This window comes from Stigmatopora argus, chromosome 6, assembly GCF_051989625.1.
Source record: "Stigmatopora argus isolate UIUO_Sarg chromosome 6, RoL_Sarg_1.0, whole genome shotgun sequence".
Classification (NCBI taxonomy): Eukaryota; Metazoa; Chordata; class Actinopteri; order Syngnathiformes; family Syngnathidae; genus Stigmatopora; species Stigmatopora argus.
The window spans coordinates 8929852-8956737 of NC_135392.1; the positions used below are offsets into that span (position 1 = coordinate 8929852).

The following is a 26886-nucleotide window of genomic DNA, read 5'->3' on the forward strand; positions in this document are numbered from 1 at the left end:
CACATGGAAACGGATTATTTTAATTTACGCTAGAAAAAAAATGTCTTACCTTGACACGTAGTGGTTTTGTTTCTTTATTTTGTAAACATAATATACCAGCTGATGTGCCCGCTGATAATCAGTAAGCTCACAATCAAAGTGTTTAAATAGAAATTTGTATTTACATCAATATCAACACCAAATAGGGCCCAAAAAAACAACCTGTAATATACATTGTGTAAAATGACAGCTATTCAATTGGTATCCCAAAGATAGGAAAACAGCTTGCTTTTTTTTACGTCGCCTTAAACGTCATTTAATCGATACAAAGTTCTTTTCCCGCAAAATAACGAGGCCTTAAAAAGAATGAAGTTGTAGTTGAGGGAATGAATGATATGTCTTGAAGTGAACTTTGGGTTAAAAAAAAAAACATGACAGAATATCATTGTCCTTTCGGCAAAGAGCCTCACCTTAAACATCAACCACCTGACGACTAAAACATCATTTTATGCATTTACAGATGTATATGATATGTACCCATTTACCATCTGAATAAAATAATGTATATCATAAAAATGTACACCCAAAACCTAAAAAACTATACAATGATGTGAAAAAATATCTTTGGATTGCGCTTGTTGAAAAGGTAGATTGAGCAGAGTCTGAAGAAGAAGAAAAAAACAACTAAATGAATGGAGAGAAAAAAAAGAACAGAAACAGGAAGGAAACTGCCAAAAAACAGAGATGGCAAAATGAGAAGTTTGCATTCCTTCTCATACCTACGAAGCTCATTCTGCAAGTCACCCAAGCTTGACGTGACTGACAAAAAAGTCCAAAAAGACTGCATTCACATCGCTTTCCAATAACACAAACCTTCACGTCGTCAGATCCTTGTCACAATTAAAAGTGCCTTGCTAAGACATGGGGGGGAAAAACACATTCGCAAAAAAACAAAACAATTAGAGCGTTAAAATGGGTTGAAAAACAAAACAAAAACAAAAAAAGGCAAACAAGGGGAGGGAAATCCCATCAGACCAGTAATATTTGGAAAAGTTGTTAAAAAAACAATTCAGCTTTGACCTAGTGGACAAAAGCACAAGCAAATTTCATTCTTTGTGCAATAATAGGCCTTTAAAATTCACGTCTGATATATTTTGTCATATATTTACAATTCATATTCACAGATGATGTTTGAGACATCTAATACTGCAGTACCATTTGTTTGCCTAAAACAGAGGTTGAGATGCTCAGTTACAGTCTCAAGGATGAAAAAAATTATTGCTCCGATCTGCATACCGTCGCTAAAACTGTGCTTATAGCTTCCGATGACTTAAAACATGAGGCGCATCCGGACGAATAGAAAATGAAACCAATCTTTGTGAAGGCATCACATTTCTAGTAAGGCTGTAAAGATGAGGAAAATATTGCATCAATCTTTTTTTTTTCTTGCCATACAGAAACTTGAAGGTAAAGTGCAGTCAGAGCCAGTTGTACCGTCGCTCCAAGTTTTGCTCAACAATGCCTGACAGCTCCAAGTCACTTACTTACTCACACACACACACGCACACACACACACACACACAAACAAACAGACGCGTGCCCCGCAAGGCTGTGGCCGGAGATAAAACCTGGCACAAATGCACCCTCAGGCATAAGAAGTGTTGATGTCATGTTTGATGCTGGGAAATAATGCTGGTGTTCTGCAGTGGGCTAACATCCTCAGCAATACTTCTGCAATGAGAGAGGGTGGGGGAGTATTAAATCGATAGGAAAGTTTTTCCAACCTTTTTTGAGCTATGGCACACTTTTTGCATTGATAAAAAATCTCAAGGGACACCACCATCTGAAAATCTTTTCATTTAAAACTATGTCGCCTATATTAACAATTCTCATCAAAGTTTTACCAGCAGGATACACCTACAAAATGATTCCAAAATCTAAATTTTCACACTGACCTAATGTCACCAAAAGTTGGTTTCTACGGACCCTGAACAGTGATGCAAAAATAAGAAATGTCATGTTTTTAATCGCATCATTTTATGACTTTTCTCCAAATATTACTTAAATATTACTCAAAAAAAATGTTGTACTTACAGACTTTACAGAACTTACGGTTCAAAATAAGGAACAAAACGACAGTTTCACAATTTGAATCTTGTAATAGTATAATCTTTAATTTAACGTTAATTCTGTTTTGGTTTTATCCTTGTAATAGTTCAATTTTAATCTCGTTACATTCGTATTAATTTTTCTCTCTGAATTTGACATTGTATGACTTCTGGCAAGAAAGTTTGTCACTTTTTGGGCCAAAAAATGATCCGGTCCGGCCCACGTGAGATCAAATTGGCTTGAATGCGGCCCGCCAACCAGCAGAATGGCGGATAAAGCGCGACATACCTGATCCGATCCCATCGGCATGCGGCCCATTCCCATGGGGTTCATGGCCATTTGGCCTGGCATTGGTCCCGGCATCTGGCCCTGCATTTGGTTCTGCATCTGGCCCATTTGCGCGGAGCCAGCGGAAGCCACCGTCCCGGCTCGGCCCATCGAGTTGCTCATCATCATGTTTCCAAACTGGTTTTGGTTGGCCTGCTGGGCAAATTGCTGCTGGGGGTACGTGCTGAACGAGCAAATAAAAGAAACAAAGTCATGCGCTGATCTCAAACTTCATTTGAATAACAAAAAATTCTAACTTCCAAAAATACACTTAAACAAAATGCAATACATTGAAGGAAAGAAAAAAAGGCACAAATTCAAATAATTGAGGGCTGTGTGTATTTTGTGTATTTTTCCTTGTTTGTTTTATTACGTTTGACTCTTTGAGAAACATCCAATCCATTACGACTGAGCAGCCACATTACGAAAAATTCTAAATAGATCGGAATAAACAGCACGTAGATTTGAAATTATGCGCTTCCGGTTCAGATCTTGAAGAAAGTGTCTCATTCAAGTCGGATTGAAGTTTTAAAAAAAAAAGTGGAACAGGATTTCTTTAGTGGACGTTGTCAAAATAGTCAAACTTTTTTTGTAGTTTTTAAAATGTATTGGTATGACATACGTTTTGCGCTGCATTCCACCCTGTGGCCAGCCCTTCATATCTCCTGAAGTGTACATGGAGCCTCCCTGTGGATTTCCTTGCATTCCTGACATCATGTTGTTCTGTGCGGGACCGCCCATTCTCCCCGCCATCATATTTTGTGGTGGGCTGCTACTTGGACCCATGAAGGACTGCTCCCCCTGTTGGCTCATGCCTGCACAGGCAGAGAAACGACAGTCATGATTTCCACCAGGTGGTTGGAAACCTTCAAACGTATCCTCCGTAGAGCCATCGTATTAATGACGACACATTCTTAATGGACTCACCGTAGTTGCCCCCATAGCCGAATCCCTGCTGTCCTGGCTGATTCATGGCGCCGTCCATTCCTGCCGGTGCGGTGACATTTGGAGGCGGGCTGAATCCTGCGGCGGGCCCCTGCGCCTGCATCTGTTGCTGCTGCTGTTGCTGCTGCATTAGCATCATCATCCGCTGCCTCCTCATTTGCATGGTCATCACTTCCCTGTTGCGCTGGGCCATCATCTGAGCATTGAGGAAACCAGGCTACCCCAAAAAATAAAATTAAATAAGAATTGGGGACAGCTTTGATTTGACTAAAAAGACGCAAAATGGCTATAACACGGAGCTGCCAAATACTACAAATCTTCTGTAGTTTACTACGCTAGTTTTTACCCAACACCTAAAATCCCATTTTGTATCAAAGCTATGAACCCCAAAAATAAATAAATCAAGCAATGTTTATTTTCCAGCAATTTACATGAAAACAAATTAAAATCAGCTATGTAAACAAAATGTGAGTGATAGTTGATTTGCTGTTTTTGTTTTCTTATTTCTTTGAATTAACTATTGGAGAAAAAATAAATTATTTCAAAAGCATTCGAAAATTATATATCATTGCGCTTTATTGTATGCGTCGTTGGTAAATGCCACTGAGAAAAAAGGTCAGAAAATCTGAAAATTCTCTTTACCCACTACGAAATATGATTTTTGACGTTTGACAGCTCTGGTGCCATATTCAAAATAATGGACAGTTGATGACATACCTGAGCACTCATCCCAGGCTGCATATTTGGCCGCATACCGGGCTGCATGCTAGGTTGCATGCTGGGTTGCATGCTGGGTTGCATGGTGGGTTGCATGGTGGGTTGCATGGTGGGTTGCATGCCAGGGCGCATAGCCTGACGCATGGCAGGATTTCCTCCAGGAGCACCTTCCATCTTCATGCCTTGACGGCTCTGATTCAATAGCTGTAAATGAGACATTTTTTGCCAGTTAGTGTGGATGTATAGCTGAGAAGTACTACTCATTTGTTCAAGTTTTTAACAGAAATGCTCATTAAACTCATTGGCTGCCTTGGACTGCACAAGATATCGAATCCATTTTGACTGGGAGGGGTGCTAGCAATTATTCATCATCGGGACGGAAATGTGGGCGTGGTTTAACCTAGAAACTGAATTTAGTCTTGGCCAGCCCTTTTCAGAAGGGTTAAACTTTCCATTGGCGCCAATAGACCTCCAGTCCAATTGAACGCGATTGAAGGTCTATCCTCGCCAACGGCAGCGAAATAAATTAAATGAAGTACTTCAAGAGAATGACATTGTTGGATTCCTGTTAACTAGTTTTCTCATCAGGGTAGCCATTTAACATCATTGCACATGATTTTCCAGCAGAAAGATATCATTCCAAGTACAAGCCTGGCGCCAATAAGAGAAAACATACAACAAACGCATACCTTCTTGGCTGCCAAATGACCGCAAGTGCCATTAACAGTGAAAGAGTTCGTCATAAAATATATATATATATATATTAAAAAGGATGCAAGTTTGCTCACCTGTTGCGCTTGAAGCCTTTGCTGTATATGCAGTCTAAGAGGCTTGTTGGCCGTCGTCATGCGAGGTCTCATCATGTTTGCACGAGGGTTGCCCAGGCTCGACATCCCTCCCATTCCCGGAAAGCTCCCGGCCTGGGCCATTTGATTCATCATGGGGTTGAACCCTGCTGCGGCTTGGTTTGGCATGCTGTTGCCAGCGTACCCAGGCTGCATGCCCATCGAGGGGGGTCCCGGTGGTCCGGGGTACCCTTGGCCGTACATGGGCTTTTGCTCTAAAGCCATGGTTGAGTCAGGTCCGGCGAAAGGCTCCGATGGGGTAGATTGAGACTGTCCTTGATCCTGGACCTCAGGTCCGTGATTCTGAGGTAAACAAGAAAGAATTGACATATTACATTAAACAGTGTGGGTCTTAATACGTATATTAAGGTCTGGATAGGAGACCATTAAGCCTCCAAATATTATTTTGAAACAGAAACAATCCTTAGTACCTGGCCGACTATTTCGGGGATACCCAGGGCTCGATCTATTTCCTGCAGTGCAATCACATCGGCCGTGTTTAGCAGAGAGTCCAGCTGATCCAGAAGTGCCCGCTCATCACTCTGGCCCTCGGAGCTAGTCAGGGGGCCGAGTAGCTCCTCTAGCGGGTTGCTAAACTGTTCCCTATTTCAAAAGATGAAAAGATTGAGGCAATCCCTGGAGGCAAATGTAATTGTAGGACAAAAATATATCTTTAGTCTGGTGGAACTTGAAGATATCTGTATACCTGTTTGTGTTACCCTGTGACCTTTCCATCCCCATTCCAGAGTCCGGCCAGGTAGGGGAATGAGAGGAGGGTCCGTGACCACCAAATGGGCTCATATTCATATTGCCTTCGTTGGTACCTACGGCACGGAGAAAAGGTGGGGAGGTTTTCAGGGTTTATTGACATAAAAATAAACTTACATGATATTTAATGTAGCTACATTCCATATTGATGTATTGTTAGTCTATGAATATAGGACTTTGTCAGACATACCCAAATCCATAAGTTGTTGCTGCAGGATTGACCGGGTATTTGCAGGTACACTGTTGGAGCGGCTGATCATGGGACCACCCATTGGGCCTGGGCGACTCATTCCTGGGTGACCTCGTCCGGTCATTACGCTGGGATTTGATCTTTGCATGACCCATTCGCCCGGCCCAGACATTGTAGGGCGTTGAGGCATTCCTGTCCCTCTGACCATTCCTCCTGATCGACACAAGTCAAATACCACATTTGAACTCTTATCTTTTTCATTTACCGTATAGTTGTATCGCGCTTATGCTGAGTAAGCAAGTCTTTGAGTGAAAATAACGCTGATTTAGTTCTGTAATATATTCTTTTTTTTACTTGTTGGATGATGGCCTCTTGGTGGACAGACTCCCATGCCTCCATGAAAGCCATTAGGAACACCCCCAGGTCGGATGGGACTATCCATGTTCTCTTGTTTGACGAGAGTGGGACAGGGGACAGTCCTTCGTCCAGCCAAACCCATTCCCACACCTACAGGCACTTCTCCACCCATTGACTTGGCATCCACAGACAAAGATCTTGGATAGGCACCTCGCTGCACTTGACCCATGGCGCCTCGATCTCCTTCTAAAACAAGCAAGAAACATACGTCAAAATCAAATATTCCTATTTGCTGCGCCTCTTTATGTTTTAAGTAGATAACTAACTGAAATTGTTTGATTAAGTTGACGATGTTAAATTGAAACAATGATCTGAATTAACATCCATTTTCATGTCTGTGGGCAATACTGGGATTTCTAAGTAAACTAAACCTAAAATGTATAGTTGAGTGGACTTAGCATTAGCCTCAATGTCTATGCTTTCATAAATGCAGCCATTCAGAGGGCTGACAGCAAATCAAGTAATTGTCGTCAAAGGCAGACAGACAATGAATTCATATTTTGAGTTTAATGCCTTTGTGAGATAGATTGATTTAAAAGGTGAAGTTCTGAAGTTTTTTTTCTTTTTGCACAGGTTAGGTTTGTCTATATACAGCAAGTGTGAAGATGAAATGAACAAAAAAAGGTTATCGGTTTACCGAGTAAACTGTCTGGCATCATTCCTTGCTTGTTCCCAAGTTCTTTTCCTGATCTGGAATCAGGTTCAGGAAAGAAACCAGAGACATTTCTTGTTCCAAGGATGGTCTCTAGGGTCTCCACCTGAATCATTGATGCGTGGACAAGAATGATTACAACTTTGTTCATAGCATTGATGAATGCTGAATGAGGCATCGCTCCTTTTATGCAAAATTCTTACCTCATCAGATGGCTCAAGCTTGACCTTGCTATCCATTGAGTGGGTCTCAGAACTTGTGACCCCTGACCCAGAAGCGACCCTGCCCTCTAGCTCCTCCAGCTTTGGCTTGACATCCACACCCTCTTTAGAGTCGTCCTTATTCAGGAGGTAGTGAAGGAGCACGTAGGACTTCTCCTTCTTCGGACTGTGTTGCTCCTGCTTCGATTCTGCTCCTCGAAGTCCTCCAACAGCAGCTGTAGCTCCTGCTTCTGATGCGCCTGACTCCAAGCTACTCTTTCCCGTGGCTTCTGCCGTGATGCGTGCCACCTCATCCGGAGTGTTCCCGTTTTTCAAGAGCTTGTGGAGAATTTTGTGCTTCTCTTGAAGCGACTGGCTCGTGAAATGCCCCGTATTGCCAGAAGAGGACACTGCGCCAAGACCGCCACCCGTGGACGACGACACTCCGGTCGATGAGGAAGGGCTGGTGACGCCGCTTGATCCATCCTTGACATCTGGTGTGGAAGTTGGCCCAGTGCTTGGGGGGTGTTTAGGCGGCGCAAGCTCATCTGTCGGAGATGTGAGAAGCTGCAAAAGCTTCTTTTGGTTTTTGTCAGGCACCCGGCGATTCGATTCTCCCATTGGTCCCGCCTCCCTGCTTCCTTGACTATCGGGTTTGTCCAAGGCGCACTCGCTTGTGGGGGTGTGCGGATGCTGCTCCCCAGTTGCCCCCAGTGAGCTACCCGGGCTCTTTGAGTCACAGTGGGGCGGTAGGCTGGATTTACAGGGTCCAACTGTAATCTGGTTGGTGGAATTGATGCTCGGTGAGCTGTCAGGCTTTTGCGGGGTCGGAGAAGTAAGAGGCGAGGGCAACGGATTGCCGACACCTTCACTAATTGCTTGGAGAGCGTTCAAGGAGCTGCTGGAGAAAGAAGTGGTCCCGCCTCCAGTGTTACCAGGGTGATTGGAGCTCATGGGAGAATTCAAACCTATGGGGGAAAAAGCACATGAGAATTGCACTTTTTTTTTTAAACTGAAAAAGCAAGTGTGGTTCATACCTCCGGGCGAGAAGGGGCTAGCACCCATTTTGGGGCTTCCTCTGACTCGGGGTGAACCCATGACATTGTGTGGGGAGGCATTGATCCCTGGGCTTGCCTGCGGGGGGCTGGTCATTCCCATCCCGCCGTACCCTCCACCTCCAGGTCCACCCCCGTGAAATTGACCCATCTGTGGATGCTGATGCATGCCGTGGTGGCCCATCTGATTCATCTGCCCCATTTGGTTCATCGAGTTCATCGAGTTCATTGAATTGATAGAATTCATTGGACCCATGTTGTTCATTTGATGCATAGGATTCATTTGATGCATGGGGTTCATTGGATTCATCCGGTTACCCCCGGAGTAAGGAGGTACTCCTCTTTGGGTCGAGTTTCCCTGGTCAGCCATGTTGTAGGCCATGTTCATGCCTCCTCCAGAAGCCATCGATTGATTGGCGTTGTTCACGCCCATGCTTTGAGGCCTCATCCCTCCGACCTGGTTTCCACAATAGCTATTCTGCTCTCTAAAAGAATAAATCAATAATATGGGGAGATAATCAAACAGTTGAATCCCAAAAAATAGTCATTTTCCCTGTAAAGGATTCATTCACATAAGTATAAATATATATTTCTTTTTTTTTTTATACCTCTGGAGCAAGTGTGTGGAGAGAAACGAGTGTGGCTCATTGGTGTCAGGATTCCTACAAAGGTCACTGCGAGTCTGGGCGGTGACAGGCGTGCCATTAGAGAGGGAGAACCGGTAGAGTGGCGTCTCTGAGTGGCCATTATGGAAAGCTGTTGTGAAATGGAGCACAGAACAAATACTTCAGAATACGGGAAACAATAATTGTTCACATGAATGGGTTGGGATGATCAATTGAGGCTGGCATATACAGCATTTATCTTTTACCTCGTGTCTAAATAGGGATCAAATCATGACCTTGTTTAACCCTTCAATGGTAAATAATTCCATATCTATAGGTCAGCCATTTTCTAATAAACTTTTTTTGTGTTAAAAGGATTTATCTGTTTCAATGAAAATATTCCAAAGTATCCTCAAATTGTCTATCATTATTCTCTATCTTGAATAGTTTTAAATGTCATTGTCCATAGTCCAGTGTTGAATGTGTTGGAAAATTTCATAACGTCCTTTTTCACTGTCCTTCACCGTCACTAAACTCTAGTATGTTCTCTTTCATTATTCAGCCAAGGGGTGACTTACTAATACCACAAGTCACTTTCTATGTCAGCGCCGAATGGACGCTGAATTTCCTCTACGTACGACGTACGTGCAATCCTTTTCTGTACAACATGAATTATTCAGGCAGCAGGTGATGTAAAATGTTAGTGAAAGTTGAAGGGTTAAATAAGTCTTTCGGCAAATATGACCACACTGAATGTCATGCCTGAAACTACTTAGTTTGTGACAGCTAGAAAACAAGGCTACAGGTTAGGTACAGTCGGCCAAGCGGTGCTTAGAATGTAGGTAAGTATAAATATACAAACCATCTTGATAGTGGCGCTTATAAGACCATGGTTGCCCCTCACTTCGATGGATAAACATCTGTATGCAGCGCCGAACCATGTCCTCCCAGCCAGGACGCATTGTGGTGTGAAGTGTGTTATGCTGTTCAATTTCAAGAAGTTTACCTGGAATTGTGGGGTAAAAAAAATGGGTTGGCATAGACACAACTGAAATGCATGAAATAGTACAAAACATGAAAGAATAAGAGGCAAAGGGAAAAGGTTAAATAAACATATGTGATATTCATCTTGAAAAGCAGACAATTTCTTTGGCGAGATAAAACCAATGCAATATATCAAGGTCCTTATGATCTATTTCATTTTTCATTTCAGATTTGTATGGCATCAATAGTAACCTTTACCTGACAGATCATGGCGGGTGCTAAAACGCTCTGTCCTCTCCAGTGCTGTGATGCGCCGGGCCACGCAGATCATACAAGACTGTAGATCTGAATGAGAAGACAAAACAATGTATTGTATAATGGATTGGATTGGATTGGATAACTTTATTCATCCCGTATTCGGGAAATTTCATTGCTGTGGCCTTATTTGACTCCCAATTTTTCTCATTTATTTAGAAGTTTCAGTGACTCTTAAGATTGATACCTTCCCCTTCCTCCATCATGGCCCGGGGTTGAGTGAGAGCAAAACACTGCATGGTCTCATAGCGCTGTCCACCGGGCCTGTCTTCTGACAACACATGACTTTGACCATGGCCCAAGTTTACCAACATGCGACAGTTGAATGTGTGGCTCTTCTGTCTGGGAGCCTCTCCCGCCCACGATGCCCCGTTTGGAACTATAGGAAGCAATTACAATAAAAATTGAGTTGCGATGACAATATATTGTAATTGTAGCATACTCATTTTCCCTGAGATCTCATTTCTCACCAGCAGATTTGGGTAAATTCTTGTGAAAGGCCTCCCTGTCCTCATCGTGGATGATGTTGTAGACGCTGGTGTTAATGAGCTCCTCCTGTTTATACTGAAGGTACTGTGTCACGTTGTCTGATACAAATACAATGCTACCGTCTCGGTTCACTACAAAAAGAAAGCCGTCAAGTGCCTGAAAACAAGTAAAGATGGCGTTCAGAATGCACATATTGGTCAAATGCAATTACATAGGATTTTTAACTCTGGTGAAAATCTGACCTGTAGAAGCAAGGGTCCTAAGTGGTCTTTGTCAATGACACCTTGACCAGTGGAGGACACATCCGCCTTCTGGACATCATCAGTACTGCAAGAGTTTTTACCTGAGGAGAGAGTTTACAGCAACTGTAAACAAAACCTGACATTTACAATTGGATGAGTCTCTTTAACGCACCACAAAAATCATAGGACAATTTTGAGTAGCATAGGTACAATACAATGTAATGTCATCATTTTTCTTACCGCAGGGTGGCAGCACAACTCGCAAATGCATGCTTGACATGCCTTTCTATTTTTAAATTCAGCATGCGTTTGAGACTTTGTTAGACAGCCCTCACTCAATATAGTAGGACTATCTCTGGAGTTAAGTGCTAAGACACAAGAGAGTAACCTTGGAATAAAGCTCCTTTTGCACTTAACCAGTTTTTGAGAAGAGGAATTTATGAATGTGATAAGGGGGTTAAAGCAAAGCTTACTCCTCAAACAAACCAGAATCAAATCATGAGGCTCCTTATCAGGCTTTGGGACAACTTACTGATGAGTTGATCATTTGAGTCAGGTGGGGGAGAGGAGGGGAATATGGAAAACAGACTGGATACGGGGCACTTCAGGACTAGAGTTGGTGAACCCTGGTTTAGATCGTGGCCTACATGACCCAAAGTGTCCTCATATGTGGATGTCAGGTAATTATAGGGCAGATTTTTTTAAATTATTCAAAATATCCACTTGCAATGCAAAGGGTTAAAAGATCCTCTTCTATTTTGTCAAAATCTATGGCAACCTAGCCCTGTGATGATGCTGGATACAGTAATACAACGAAATGTGAGCCTCAAATCGCTTCTTCTTCCATGCCTAACCTTTTAAATCATCTCTCAATTAAGGTAGTTCGATCTGAATTGTCAATCATCTCAAATGTCCAAATTTAGGTTTCAGAGAGTCATTCTTCCCAAATGGGAAGCAGAATTTGGCACTTCCAGATCAAGAGTGTCTCTGACAGCCTTGAGCCATGAGCACCAAACATTGGTCTCAATTACTGGTGTTCGTTTACCCTTGATGACACAGCCATAGTGGCTGTCGAGCGGAGGCCTGGCCATGAACCAAAAGCACCACTTCATCACCAACATCATCTGGTCTACAGGAGTGCATTTGATCACGCCAGACCATATTCACTTTCAATCCCCAAATAAAAATTCGATCAAAACTTCAAATCGTGCTCTCCGAGTATTCATCACATTCATTCGTGTGCCTTTACCTTGCTCTTTGATTTGTCTGATCTGTCGCACAGTCTCCTTGAGGATTGCACATTTGTCAGGCTTCACGTTGAAGCTATCAATGTTAGAGAGGTTAGCGGAGATGAGCTCAGCCAACTCCTCGATGTACTTGGTCTCCTGTTCCCGTCGACGCTTGTCACACCTGCCAGGGCGCCGAGGGGATTAGACATGTTGCCAAGACAACCTCATCGCCCCGTCAGTATGCACAGTAAACTGTTCACATACTGGAGTTGCAAGGCAGCACAAACATTTTACAAAAAGCCGTCGACAAAGCCGTGTCCGCCTTTCGTCCATTCAATTTCACTTACCCTATGCCTGGTGTGTCGCAGGTGGACAGTTTACGTTTGCGGTCCGAGCACAGCGGCTCCAGCGAGTTGTCTCCTATGCCACTCATCGTTAAAGCATATCAGCACCTGAAAATTTACCGCAACATCTTATTGGTGTCTGCAAACTGGGTTCAATACATCAAATACCAAAATGAGGTTGAATGTGTTTATGTGTGTACTTATATGGTCTGATCAAAGGATAAGTGTTTTTTGATGTAAGCAAAATATGTCAAACCATGAAAGCCTGGTGTCAAGATGAGGTTAAAAAAAATTACAAATTACAACAAACTCCCTAAACAACTGAGGTTATAAATGAAATGAGTTCCATGGGAAGAGCAGATTCCTCCTGATTTATGAGGGAAGACTATCCAGTTAGTGAAGCAGCCTTGATACTTGATGGGAATGAAATCTCATCTGTTCCACTGTGAGGAGCGACTGATGATGATGTGGTGATATGAAGCCTCGGGGGAGATGGGTCATCCTACGTTCAGCCAGCTTGCCCACTAGAACGGTACCACTCAACTCTGCTGCTATACAAACCTTTTCTAATACACGCAGACACTCAGGCATGCTGCAGCACAGTGTGCGAGAGCGATGAATGCTAGGCTGCCTGCCACTCGGTCGAGCTGTACATTAAAACAATAGCGCACATTTCTCAATCTTGTGCAGCCTCGATGTGGTCATTCGCAAGAACACACACTGTATTTCAGGGTCCAGCAAATGAAAATCCCTTTATTTGCATTATATTAACTTTGCTTTCTACACTAGGATACAGTTTTCTTCTTTTTTTTTTTTTTTACACTTCAGAATATTTTAACTGCTCTTTCTCTGCATACATCCTCACACAACCCCTCCCTTTGCTTGCTGCCTGAATACAGAATTCAGTTCATTTCAGTTACATTTTCAGTGCACCAAAGCAAAACCCCAGTTATGCTTGGGCACTTTCTCTGTAGGGGGAAGTGAGGATCACACAAACACACCCACATTAAAACAGTTGCAAAGATTAAAGATATGTTGTACTTAAAACAGGAGTTGTGTGATATGGACCCAATTTTATGTCCATACCGATAATGGTAGTTTATTACGTAAACCGTTACACAACACCTAGTAAAATTGAAACGATCTCTTCCTGACCCTCCCTCTCAAAATGGATTGGACGGGGGGGTTTCAATATCAATGTTCTTTTTTGCAAGTTTTGTGGGGAAACCCCTGTTTGTGGTGACTGCTCTTCAAACACGTTCGTTGAATTTGATTGTATTTTTTATGTGAGCCATGATTAAAACTGGATGTTAAAACAAAATAGTTATAATGACTGTAGGAGTGTGTGTGTGTGTGTGTGTGTGTGTGTGTGTAGGCGTGAGAGGGTGTGTGTAGGCGTGAGAGGTAGCGGGGTGACATTCAGTGGCGCCTAGTTTCTCTGGTCTGTTTTGGCGCCCTTGATTCTGATGAATGTTTTGTCACATTTATGTCTGATAGACGTAAATCTCACTCGTTACACAGCTCACACTGACGCGCAGAAAAACACGCGCTACAGACCCCCCCTCTCTTGTCCACACACACGCTATTCAAATGCTTAGAAATGTCTTTGTTCCTCAATGAATTATTTCTTAACATTTTTCCCCCCACTTCAGTTAAATTATAACTTATTGTTGAAAAGAAACAGAGAGAGTTACACACAATAACAAATTATCTTGTGCTACGGGCATTTTTAAAATGGTGCATCATTATATCGCACAACTACTTACGATCAGTAACATGGTTAATTTGCCCCACAACAGAGTTAGCTCGGCCTAGATGAGTTGCAACTAATGAGCTGGTGCCTCTGCATTTCAACATTTTGTATAGCACTGCCCGAAGCATGACCTCCTCTCTGTTAACATTGGAGGAAACCGTGTAAGGTCGGCCTGTAAGGTCACTCCTTCCTATTCCCACCGACAAAAACAAAGTTGCTGTGCTCTGCTGGCCTGTGCAGCCAGACTATCCGAGACAGAGAGTCTGCAGGGTTGTAAAATGTACAGGAACAAGCAATCTTTTAGCACAAAGGAGTGAGCTCATTCCAGAGTTGAAAAGTGTAGAACGGATGAGAGTAATTATGCAACTCGAACTCCAAAGTTGCAGGCTAGAACATGCTGCAAGGTCCACCACCACTGCCACTACTACTACCTCTACAACCCCTAATTCTCACAAATAATGTTACTGCTACCAGTGTGTACTGTCTCAGGGTCATACTCCCTCACTATAAATCAACTTGTCCCTCTATCTTTTGTCAGCCAAAACCACATTCTCTCGTCTTGGTCCAAGTATAACTCCCTGCCTGGGGCTGAACTTCTTTCTTCCTTCCTGGTTTCCATCCTGGGGCTCACCTCTACAGCAGTGGCACAAGATGACATCAGCAACTAGAATGCATCACATCCTGAGACTGGAGTGCACAAGAAGCCTTTCTGAATAGGGAATGCACTCGGTGAAAATTATTGTTATGATAATGTTTACAGGGAAACCATTTCTAGAGCCTACATTAACGTGGAAATAATCTTTTAATCCCCAGTTTTGTAAGCAAACAACTTTGCACTCAAAGGAAAAGTGCCAGTCCATCTATTTACTTGAAATTTGCTAAGTGGCAGGTTATGTCAGGTCTACCAGTGATTGTTCATTTGTCATGTGTGAGGACTTTCTATTTTTGTTTTACCACACATATGCTCACCTTGGTGTGAAAAATCCCAAGTAAGGCGCCATCCAGATTCCCTGGTAAACTTCAATGTGGTGCCATCTCCTGAGAAGGTAAAGAATCTCAAATGAAAAATTGCCTTTTATGAACTCTATGTTTAGGTGTACACAAATTGTTAGGAATATATGATTTCGAAAATTTTGCAAGAAAGCCACAGTAAGTTGCATCCTGTTTGCTTGGTTGCTCAGTTTGTTCCACTGCGTCATCACTTCCCTTTCCTGGAAGTGTGCCCACTGCCATTTCGTCCACCCTCTTTACATACTGTTTCTATCAGGCTGGTTGTTTGTTCATTTTTTTTTTATTATGATAAACCTGAAGAAGTTTATTAAGCATCAATAATTATAATGTAATTTCATTACCATTAAAATGTCCCCGTCTTAATTAGTAATGAATTAGTAGTTGCAGTGTACCTTACCAGTGAGTGGTCCATCTATATTGCAATTAAAGCATTTTAACTCCTAACCAATTTTTTATGGGGGAAAATTTACTCCATTAAAAAAAATTGATATGCACTCAGGACTTGATTGCTGACAAAGGCTTTGTCCGATGCTTGATGCAATTACAGAAGAACAGTTGAGGACAAGCCGTGGTTGGTCAGACAGACATACGTAAAGAGCACAAATAACCACAATGTGCAATAACAACGCTGCTATCCTAAGGGCTAGCACTGACAAACATTAGAGTAATGTGGTTATGTTAATTAAAAAAACTGGGATTTTTGGGGAAAATCACCAAAACCTCAGATTTGGGAAAATCAGTAAATCACAAACTATTTTTTTAGTTATAGATTATGTCAATTTATAAAAAAAAATCCTATACTTCCTTGTGACATAGCCTACACCCTGACTTTGGCTATCTTTATCACATTTTCCACACCACATTTCTGATATAACCTGTTAAAACGGTCACGGGGTAGAAAAAAAACAAATCAAGTTCAACTTGTAAAACTTTTTTCCATATTTTTGCAAAGGACAGAAAGGAGTCAACAACAGGAAACTTCAAATAAAACCGAAACCCTGTTCTTATCTGACTACGTCATTTTTGTTGATGAATACCTGATGAACAGCATTGTTACATAAGTTTCAGATAATGAGTTTAAAAAGTTGCACACAATGACTTTCAGCTAGCTCCTCCCTTTCACACAACTGATATATTTATGTCTGTCAAGCGCGTCATGTAAGCCAAAACCCGTGCCAGATAACAAAACATGCTGACTTGTATCCCCAGTATGGGCTGTCTAAGCTGTGGCTTTGAAGGCGTTGGTCACAAGTACTTCTCTCTTTTATTTCATTGTTGTATAATAGCTCAATAAATGGGAACATAGCCTAATAAATTATTTTAAAACTGAATCGTATGATGGGGAGACGACCATCGGGGATTTTGTTCCAACCGATCCAGCACAGAGTTTAACCAATCCTCCCATCAGCTGTCAGGCTCTTTAACAAAACAAATGGCTGAGTGTTAAGACCTACCATATGCATGCATGTACATCTATCTGTATGTATGTATGTATATGTGCTTATATATATATATATATATGTTTGTGTATGTGCACGTATGTGTATATGTATGTGTATATGTATATATTTTTATATATGTATTTCAGCAACACACTTATTTATATATTTATTCATGTATTTATTTATTAACTTACTTATTACCTATCTATTTATGTCTAAAATACCTTTCCTATTTCTGCATCCTCACCCTCTTGCTACTGTGACAACGAAATTTCCCGAATACTGGATGAATTAAGTTATCCAACCAACCAACCAACCAATCAGGATTCCGCCAAAACAAGATTGGAGAAAGGGTGTCATCTTGTTTGGTTGGAATAAAATCCTGCAACGACTGCATCCCAGTGTGCAATGGTTTGGGGGCACCTGGTTTCAGTATAAAGAGCAATTAATTGATATAATATTTTTTGCAGACAGCGCATGAAGGGTCTAGAAGCAGAGCTTTAAATCTATGTGGTAATCTAAATGTATAGAGATTCACACAATGGCTTGTAGGATGGATGTTGTCACATCACGAAAACAATTTGAAATAAATTTGCTCATGTTGACCCCCGCCCTTTCTTTGTGGCTGGATTCGTCGTGCTGCCGTTTTGCTCAGAACAGCAGCAGTGTCACGCCGTCAGAACCAGAATAGTGAAGAGAACATTCCTGCTTAGCATAAATAAAAGCCTGAAACTTGAGCTCTCAGGGACAATGACTTGTGGGCCAACAATAAACACGGACACACCCAAAACAAACAGGACAGGGGCACGCACATGAACACACCAATACAAAATCACGAACCTTTTTTTTTTTTGTTAGACCAGTGCTTCTCAAATAATGGGGTGGCCCCCCATAGGGGGGTGCGAAGCGATACCTGGGAGATTGTGACATACTTTTTGCCGGAATAGAATAAAGGGTAATTCCTAAGGAAGTTAGTTTTGCAGAGGTCGTACATATGAGTTTACTAAGAGTAAAAAAATTATATATTAGGCTAATTTAACACTTTAAATCCTGCAGGTGTATGGCTTACGATATGACTAGTTGCATATGTACACTATTACTTCAGAGTTCATGTTGTCAACCCACCCGCGACCATTTACATTCGATCATTTATTTAAAACGCCAAGTCTATTTTTTTTTTAAACCCCCGAATGTCCGTTTTGGGCCAAAGCCATTATTTACGAAAACAAACACAGATACATTCACATAAAATATCTCCACGGTGCTCAGAACATCGCGTAAAGAAAGGAAATCCGAAATAACTTCCTGTTTTTCCTTGGAAAAACTTGACTACTTCCTGCCAAGCATGCAGCCAACATCAATAGTTCCATATTTTCCAGACTATAAGGAACAATTTATTTGTATCTAGGCTGGGGCTGCAACATACTGAGGTATGTATGATTTGCATAATACAAAAACATTGAATTTCACTGAAATGTTATACTCGCTGACCATGGAGGAATCATTACTTTGAGTGCATCCTGATTGGTGAGCATCCGACAGCTTTTTGCTGGGTAATAGCAAACGTAATTTTTGTTCAGAAAGATCATGTGATGACTTGCCGTTGATAGGCCGTGCTGTTTAGATGCCATCAATTCAATATTCACATTTGCGGGCCAAACTATTTGCAGACGCTCGGATACTCATTAAATTAGTTGCAAAAAGACGCACACTGATTGAGGCAACTGAAATATTCAGTGGTGTTCAGCTGTGTCTTCTGTCAGAAGGTGCAAAGAAATGTGAAGTGCAGTGAACGTTCAATAAGACACAGCTTAATCTATGGTGTAATAGATCAAGCAGATAGATTAGACATTCAATGGCACATAGGAAAAGCTATTGAAAGAACGCGTATTTGTCCTAGTTGTGTTTATAACTCAACTATGTGAGCACGTATGAAGTCCAACGATGACAGCTGTAAGGGAGAGGGAATATTTCAAAGCAGAGGAAAACTGCTTTTATAGGCTTGTTTTTCTGTCGAAAAAAAGCAACCCACAGCCAGCACACACAAACAACTCGCACAGCCGTGGAAGTCGGTGTGACTATCATCCAAATTTGTCACGCAAAATGCAATGTTAAAAAAAAAAGGAGAAATAAATGAGACCGATTCAACGGTGTGTATGTGTGTGTGTGCATCCAACAAATGTTTCTCATACAACTATCCATCATTTATGCAGACAAAGAAATGAAAGGAGAATGAAGGGACACACATGAACTGTGATTTAACTATAATAAAGTATATGTTATTTTAAATAGCGTTTTCCACTGGTTTAATGGTAAATAGATAACAAATATGTACATGAAAGAAGTCTGTGACTGGAAAGGGAACCTACAGACAGTGATTTGGTGATTCTGGGAGAAGTAGTGATCGCAGAAGGCTAATTAATATCATGGAAATTCATTCATTAATTATTGGCCGATTCGCCTTTTATCAGCACAGCTAAAGCACTAGGGTCTGCTCGGCCTTCATGCTACCCGCTCTAATAACACAAACAGCTTCTCCGTCTGTGATTAAAACGAAATCCCATGATGCCTGATATAATTTCGATTGAAAATATGTCAGCCATCATGATGGTATTGGATGTAGTTTTTAAAGAGTAGGGGGGGGAGAGAGGAGATATTGAGCAAAAGGAGTTGTTTGGATTCAGAATTGTCGCTGTACATATCTCACATTGTCATTTTCAGACTGCAGCGCAACACTGAATCTCTCCCAGTGAATTTTCTCTCCACCCACACTGCGCTCTCTACCCCTCCCCCAACGTTCCTGTTGGATTGGTGGAGTAAACACAGGAAGAGAGCGGGCTCTGTTCCACCATGCCAAAGCTGAGGCTGGGCGTTCCTGCAGCGCTCCTGCGCCGGGGTCAAAAGTTTACTGTGGTTTTCATTTCACCTTTCCTCAGCCAATCACAGTGCAACGCTGTAGTGGGTGAACTCTGACCCCTACAAAGAATTTTGCTCAAAAGATGGTCTCATGCCAGTTTCACTACAGCACCCCAGCTCCATCTTCCGACGTTCCTCTCATTGCTTTCTTCCCTTTCTTTCAATACACCAGTTTCATGTGTTGACAGAAATCAAAGGCACGAGAGGGAAAAAAAATAGACAAGGTGGACAGCGGAGGAAAAACTACGTCTTGGTGACAATCTTATCTGAAGCGTGGCTGGTAGTGAGCAATCACGGGAAAATGGTCATCCATATGGTCAAAATGTGAAAGTGCCTTAAATGCTTTTTCACTAAGAAATTACAGTTGATGTCACCTGAGCCCTTTTCAGACATGCACTGAAGTCCAGTAATATACCAACCGGTATATACCTGCCACGGGTGTGTAAATGCAATTTTCCGGCTCAGCTGACACAGACATTAGCCAGAACTTTAATGCCTGAGCTGATGAAATAACGTAATATTTCTTCACCTAAGACAAAATAAGATTTGACAAGGAGTAAATAACCTATGAACAAACATTACATCTGATAGCTGTTTGCTGATCCTAGACTTGAGTTAGGGACAGCAAGTTTTTCATAGCACATTTTCCTTGTTTTATTTATTTATGTGAATAAACATTTTCATTGAAAACATCGTCGTCGTTCCATCTCGTCTCTTACAAATGAATGAGCAATATCATGCGGAAAATTTACTTCAATTCTTCAGCAAGATCTAAAAAAAACAAAAATAGGCGTGACTTCATACCCAGGTTGTACATTGCATGTCAAAGCTGCAGAGCCAGGTAATTACTGCAGCATTTCCTGCTAGTCAGAACACGGCTGAGCCGGTAAAGTACTGAAACATTTCCCTATATGACAGCCACAATTTGTCGACGTTCCAGGTAACACTACCCGATAATTTACACTAGTAGTTCCAGTCAACTAACTGTTTTAACAGAAACTAATTTAACTTTGGAACGATTAGCCGCACAATACCAAGATGCACTGATTCACACTCATCCGGATCCGGCCAATCTGTAAAGTTTAAATCATGCTAACCGGATTTTCTTGTTTGTTGGAGATGCCTCTGTTTAACTCTTATATTCCAAAGTCTTTCAGAATTGCTAAGAGAGGAACAGAAAAGTTAAATCTTTGAGTCCACTAGAGAGTTACAACCAAGAGTGCAGTTTTTAAGATTTGACCTCTTCTTTTCAATCATTAATAATATACGTCTGTTTTTACATAGACTTTGTCAATGAGAATAGTAAAAGAAAACCCTGTTAGGTGTTTGTGAGTCAGCGGTTGTCAAAAAAAGACAAGAATGAGAGGCTAATCATATAGCAAATGCCTTACCAGTGTCAACACGCTGTAGTACATCTAGAGCCCTAACTATAGTTTGAGATGGTGCATTACTAGATTCCCCTTTAAACTGAAGGTGGCAATAAAGTACAATCAGTGCAACAAGTTGTAAATCATAGAGAAATCTCCTAAAATGTAAATGATACAATATTGTTAAACCAGGTTAGAAATGAAGGTGGAGAAGAGAGTGACAATTACCTTTGAAAAACCCAACTACAATACAGAGCTGTATATTAAAGCCTTGCTCACGTGGCAATGACCTTACTAATGACTAAAAGGTTCATTAAAATTGGCCTGGACTGTTGTGGGCATACAATAACATTATGTATTCTGGAACAGTTTCATTGGGAAGGATTTTGGGGTCACTCTGTCATCCATCAGAACAAATGGCCCAACTGACTGTTTGGATGATGTAAAGATGTGCAATCTCCAATTCGAACATAAAGATAACGGGAAAATTTGGGGAAAAGAAAAGATGGAGTTTACGTAAAGGTTGCTCTTGAAAATGACAGTCTACGTCTCTTTTCTTTTCTTTCCAGTTCTTCACTCGGCTCCCTCTCGTCACTTGAAGCTGCCAAAAGAGGCAGAAAGGAGCGCATCTGGTAGCATTTATGACACAAACCAAACTTGTCGCCCTTTCTGTCTTCCCCCCCAAAGTATTTCTTATAAACAAAACACCAACAAGGTCATGCTAAGATTTAACAATAGTAACAAAACTGGACTAGGGATACACCTCCCCCAACTGGCTTGTTCAGGTGAACTCATTTTATGAGCATTCTTTAGTAGGGGGTGGGTGGGTTAAAGAGAGAGTTGAAGTTAAAGAGGAAGGGCAAGGAGAGGAGGGGGACAAAGCTCTTGGCACCCCCTCTGCTAATAAACTCTTGCTTTCGTCCAATCAGAGAAGACTACAGAGAGTTAACTGTTCCAAATACTTGCTGGTTATAAACTGGAATTGGGTGCAATGATTGCTTCAGGCTGCCCGTTTGGCGTTAAAAAAAAGTGTGCATGGCTCACATATGGCTCAGCTTGCCTGACACTTTGGTATTACCACAGAGTTGAAGAAGAGGGGATATCGAGGGGGTGAATAAGATGGGATTTCCAATACAGTCCAAGCACAAACTGCACCGCTTCACTTGTCTCAACTCCGGGAGTCGGCCGTCTGACTTCCTTCGAGTTGTGAATAACAATCTGGTATGAGCCGCTCTTCTCATACTCTCACTTGTTTGGGCGAAGTCACAGTAAATATTTCAGCAGTGGAAACACGCCTGTCTTGTTAGGCAGAGTTGTCTATATTTAGCGGGGAGGACCAAAGCAGAGGGCAAAAAAACCTACCTGTTGATGAAGCAAGAGCAGTAGAAACCAAACATTGGAAAACATAAATATTGATTAAAAAAAATATCAAGAGACTGCCAAAATACAAACTAAGAACTACTTCACTATTCAAGGAGCCCTGAACTGAAGCCAAGGTCAAGTACGGGGACTCCGACCAAGAAGCAATTCAAAGTTCCATTAATACACAACAATGCAGTTGAAAACACTTTAGGCAGAGGATACACACCTCGTCCAACTCTGAACTCCCAAGTACTGGTGCCCAACAAAAAGTGCAGGGAGTCATATTACATTTAGGGGTTACAATCAGGCTTTCCTTTCAGTTCCGTGTTGTCACGACTACTGGGACTCCGGCTCATCTACACTGTGGTACTTTAAGGTCAAGTCTGCTGAATATTGTGGGGGTGGCAAATTGAATTAAACTGGAAGGAAGATATTTCCATTATACGGACCCAAACTAAACAACAAAGTCCATTTTATCTATCCTATATCCGTTTATTTAAATAAGAGATCAGTATTCCTGTCACATCAAAATGCTTCCAGCACAGTAGCCCAGATTGCCGAGAAAAGTGGGAAAGAAAGAAGACTCGATTGTTTTAATCAGCAGCAGAAGAAGAAAACCGAGGGGCTGTGACTTGTCAGTGAAGTGAAAACAAAGAAGCAAAATGAAATGGGGGCAGGCACCAGTAGTGAATAAAGACAGACAGTGTTTGAGTTGTTTCAAATCACTAGTGGGGGACAATTGGCATTTAGACGTACTAGGAAAAGAAAAAAGTTCAATTGAGAGTGCAAGTAAAAACAATCATACAGCATGTGACCTGTGTAATTCTTATCTGTATACATGCAAGCTTTTTTTGTACTTCTGACTTTTGATCTTTACTTACTTGCCTCTTTAAATGACAACAATATTTCGCAATATTTTCAAATTGTTTGTTATTTGTGTGCTGTTTAAACTGTGGAAAACTGTGTTCTTTGTCAGCACTCAAATCAATTTGTGCATTGCATTTAGCTCTTAATACAAGTGTAAAAATGAGGACCAATTTATATCTATGTATGTTCATTCAATCATTTTCCTTTTCGTTTCCGTATTTTAATTAAAATGTTTCTGTCAGAGTAACTGAATCAATATATTATTCGGATAAAAATCTGCATAATCTTCTTGAATTGTCTTTTTTTACTCTTAAAACCAACCAGATGCCATATGACAGACTGCCAGTTGCTTGAAATGAAACTTATCATCGTTATCTCGGTCCCAGTCTTTCAGTCTCTGTAGAAGAACGCAGACTAACGCAGAAGGAATTCTATCTATTCAAACATCAGAAAAAGGAAAATGCAGTTTGACAAAACCAGAATTAAATGAGCTATCAAAAATAGAACTTCCACATTAGCGAGGCAAGCTGTGCCCTTGTTTGAATTACTCCTGTCGATACCAGTCAAACTCATGAAATCATTTGGGCTGCAATTAAGATTTTTTCTTTTAAATATATAATCAACTAACTGTCAATTAGATTTTCCAAATAACAGATGACAATACATTGTCAAGCCCCTCAATTTAGAAGAAAAAAAACATGTCCATTATTTAAAATTGACCGGAAATAAAAACCAAATAGTACATTAATTGATAGTGATTTAATCACTAGTTAGACTATGTACAGAAATCTGAGAAAGAAGAGCTTGGACAAATTTATGTTGAACAAGAACTCCGGTTATTAATGAAAAATAAATAAATAAAACATTATATATTTTCACAATCTTTCAAAAGAAAATTTCAAAGCCCAGCGTGCAACTGACTAAATATTTCTGCGCCATATAATTTATGTATATAGAGTATACTGCATTTTTACAGCATTGTACAGAATGTACTTTGTGAAAGAACAACGATCGATATGTACAACCATGTGGAAAATAACAAATGACTCAATCCCAAAGCTGTCAATACTCAAGAATAAATGTATGTTTAATGTATTGAACAGGAAACCCTGAAATAAGAAAGCATTCAAATCAACAGCACAAGGATCGGAGTATTTTAAGCTATACTAGATCTAATATCTGTCTGTAATGAAATAAGTTGCCACTGTAGAGCAGACTTTTCTCGGTCTCCTGAGAAAAAGTGATAAGTTAATGAATTATTGAGAGCTCAGGGGCTGACAGACAAAGAGGCAAAGACATGCATCCCAGTCACTTCTTCACCCCATCTGCAGTCAAAGAATGCCCCCAAAGATTGATTCATTGTTAACACAGCCTGACACCCTGTGTGAGGGAGAAAGAAAGTGCTAGATAAAAGGACAGAGAATGGGGGACAGGGGGCTCCGTTTACCAAGAATATGAGCAGAAGCAGTCTATAGGAGATTCCCACAGTGATCATTTTGCCACTTTCAAAAATACCACATATGTGGGCATGAGTAATGACATTCCGTCGGCTTCGAGATGAACAGCAAATGAACTGAAGCTTAGGAACGCCGTTCCTCATTGCCAGCTAGACACAAGCCTGCATTATTGACAAGTTATAGACAGACTTTATGCATAGACCTCTTATAAAAGCAGGACATTTTGTAGGATGCAAATTTAGTTCTTTTATCATCCAAGTCTTTTAAAAAATAGAATAAAATTTAAAAATTCATGTGGCCTTTCTGCACTTTCTGAGAGCAGCATTAACCCTTAATAGGGCACTCATTGGCTGCCATTGACAGCACCAGAAGTCTAATCCAATTTGACTGGGATGCATGATCGTTTGCTGCTAGTTTAAGACTATAACACTGAACATTATAAAAAGAAATGTGTTACTGTATATTAAAGTAATGATTAATGTAATAACACAATTGAGACCCGGAATCCACATATGAGGGCATCACATTTTTTTGTTCACATTAATATTGTGGCCTATGTGAGTCAGAATGTGACACCAAGTCTTTAGGGGGTTAGGTTATTTTGTTTTCCACAGGACCAAAAATACACCTTTGCCCTATAAAGCAAGCAAATCAAACAAATGCAAATTGTTGTGTCAATGTTGCAGAGATGAACTCGGAGGAGGGCTGCTTCTTTAAGTGTATTAGTTAGTTAAACACGTGTATCTTTATGTGGGTAGATTTGCACGCAATTAAAGTGGAAGGAGGCGATTCACACTGGATATGCTACAAAAGCCACCGATGTATATCGGTATCAAATAACCAAATTAGGGGTAAAGCTTGCACTTTCTACCTGAACTTGAGTGTTCAGCTTCTCCTTCACGGTGACACGTACTGAATGGCTGCCTCTGCCAATCTCACTCTAGCACGTACAAAATGGAATTCAGCAGTGAAAACTAACTTGATGGGCCACTATACCAAGTACTCCAATCATTTCTACGCAACAACAGAACAAACCCATAGCTGTAAAAGTCTGCATGCAATAAATAAAAAAAAACAGATGCTGTGGAATCCAGCTGAAGTGGCCAAGCCAGTTCAAGTTTGCTTGTCATCTTTGAGGACAAGCAATCCACTGGTAGGTCGTTTCAACCTTTGATTTGTTGCAAATAACAAATGACTACATGAGGAACTTTGATTATACAGAGTGATTAAAAAAATACATACCTCGTTGGCTGTCATCCGGGGATGCATATTCATGGCAATTATGATGTACTGACAGCTGACAATAAACCCTGCAAGTGGATTTATGATGTAACAACACAAGTGATGCGTTCTAAGAAGCTGTGTGACAAGATCATTTCTCTACTTCGAGTTAAAGGCAAGCCTGGTCGGCTAAAAATACTACCTCGGGAGCCATCCCGTTCGTTGTGTTGTGTAAAATGTCAAGCGGTGCCACAGATAAACAATAACCCAACACAAGTACGTTCCACGCATGTACCAACGATGAGTATCAGGTATCGTATTGCAACCGGCGTACGAGACATCCTATATACGCTAAAGTTTGTACAATGAAAGCACGAGCGGATACGCGAAATCGTCTGCGGAAAATTGCCATCAAAGCGGGCGCTTTAAATCTTGACATTGAACGCAGATTTCCTTTCACAAATTGAACGAAATGACCGAGAAGGGAAAGGTGGCTGGCTGGTTGTATCGCGACAGCTTAGGGACCATAGTCTGCTTCGGAAACGGGGGCTACACCGACAGCCTATGTGAGCAATTTACGCAGTCAAACACACGATAGCAACAGGGTGAGAAAGTCGCTGATTGACGGCGAAGGGAATCTTTGTCATAAACTTACCGGGATCGACGTTTTCATGGAGCAAAACAGTTTCTTTTACATCTCTACAAACTCTCCGCCATCTTCGGAAGGACCGTGTTTGTTTAAATGGGAAACACTCCCAGACGGAGAGCCAGCTTGTGGGCTGAGCCCGGTGCATTCTGGGTACTGTAGTCTTTAGCTCTTGCTAGCTGCAGCAATTGAACACTAAACAATGAATAGGATTTGCACTGGCAGATATAGATAGATATATTAATAGGGATTAAAAAGTTGAATTTAAAGCCTAGTTTGAGGGAAGATTTATTCACACGAAATCATGGCAACCTTGGCAATGGTTCCTGGAATACATTTTTCTCCTGTCATTTCCACAATAACTTCAAGTTCAAATGGATCATAAAACAATGTTATCAGCCAGTTTGTACTTGGAGCGGTAGACGGGACCTT

General features: G+C 41.2%; 1 protein-coding gene across 4 annotated transcripts; it reads right to left on the bottom strand.

The window, feature by feature from the left end:
* Positions 1-965: 965 nt before the first annotated feature.
* On the bottom strand, positions 966-26585 carry ncoa3 (nuclear receptor coactivator 3). 4 transcript variants are annotated; one of them, XM_077604120.1, is made up of 24 exons: positions 26464-26540; positions 25830-25897; positions 15135-15203; positions 12416-12520; positions 12089-12249; positions 10840-10940; positions 10579-10753; positions 10296-10487; positions 10052-10138; positions 9672-9815; positions 8813-8960; positions 8187-8689; positions 7153-8117; positions 6935-7055; positions 6235-6483; positions 5881-6093; positions 5629-5746; positions 5354-5525; positions 4866-5225; positions 4078-4281; positions 3343-3577; positions 3038-3230; positions 2377-2599; positions 966-1710 (listed from the first exon to the last, which is right to left on the bottom strand). In XM_077604120.1, exons 4-24 carry the CDS (start codon positions 12499-12501, stop codon positions 1699-1701), a joined length of 4662 nt encoding a protein of 1553 aa, XP_077460246.1. In that variant the 5' UTR covers positions 12502-12520; positions 15135-15203; positions 25830-25897; positions 26464-26540; the 3' UTR covers positions 966-1698. The 4 variants fall into 4 exon arrangements, with proteins under 4 accessions (XP_077460246.1, XP_077460247.1, XP_077460248.1 ...); XM_077604121.1 differs by lacking the exon at positions 26464-26540 and adding an exon at positions 26011-26295; XM_077604122.1 differs by lacking the exon at positions 25830-25897 and having other exon boundaries at positions 6235-6480; positions 26464-26585.
* Between the last annotated feature and the right edge of the window lie 301 nt (positions 26586-26886).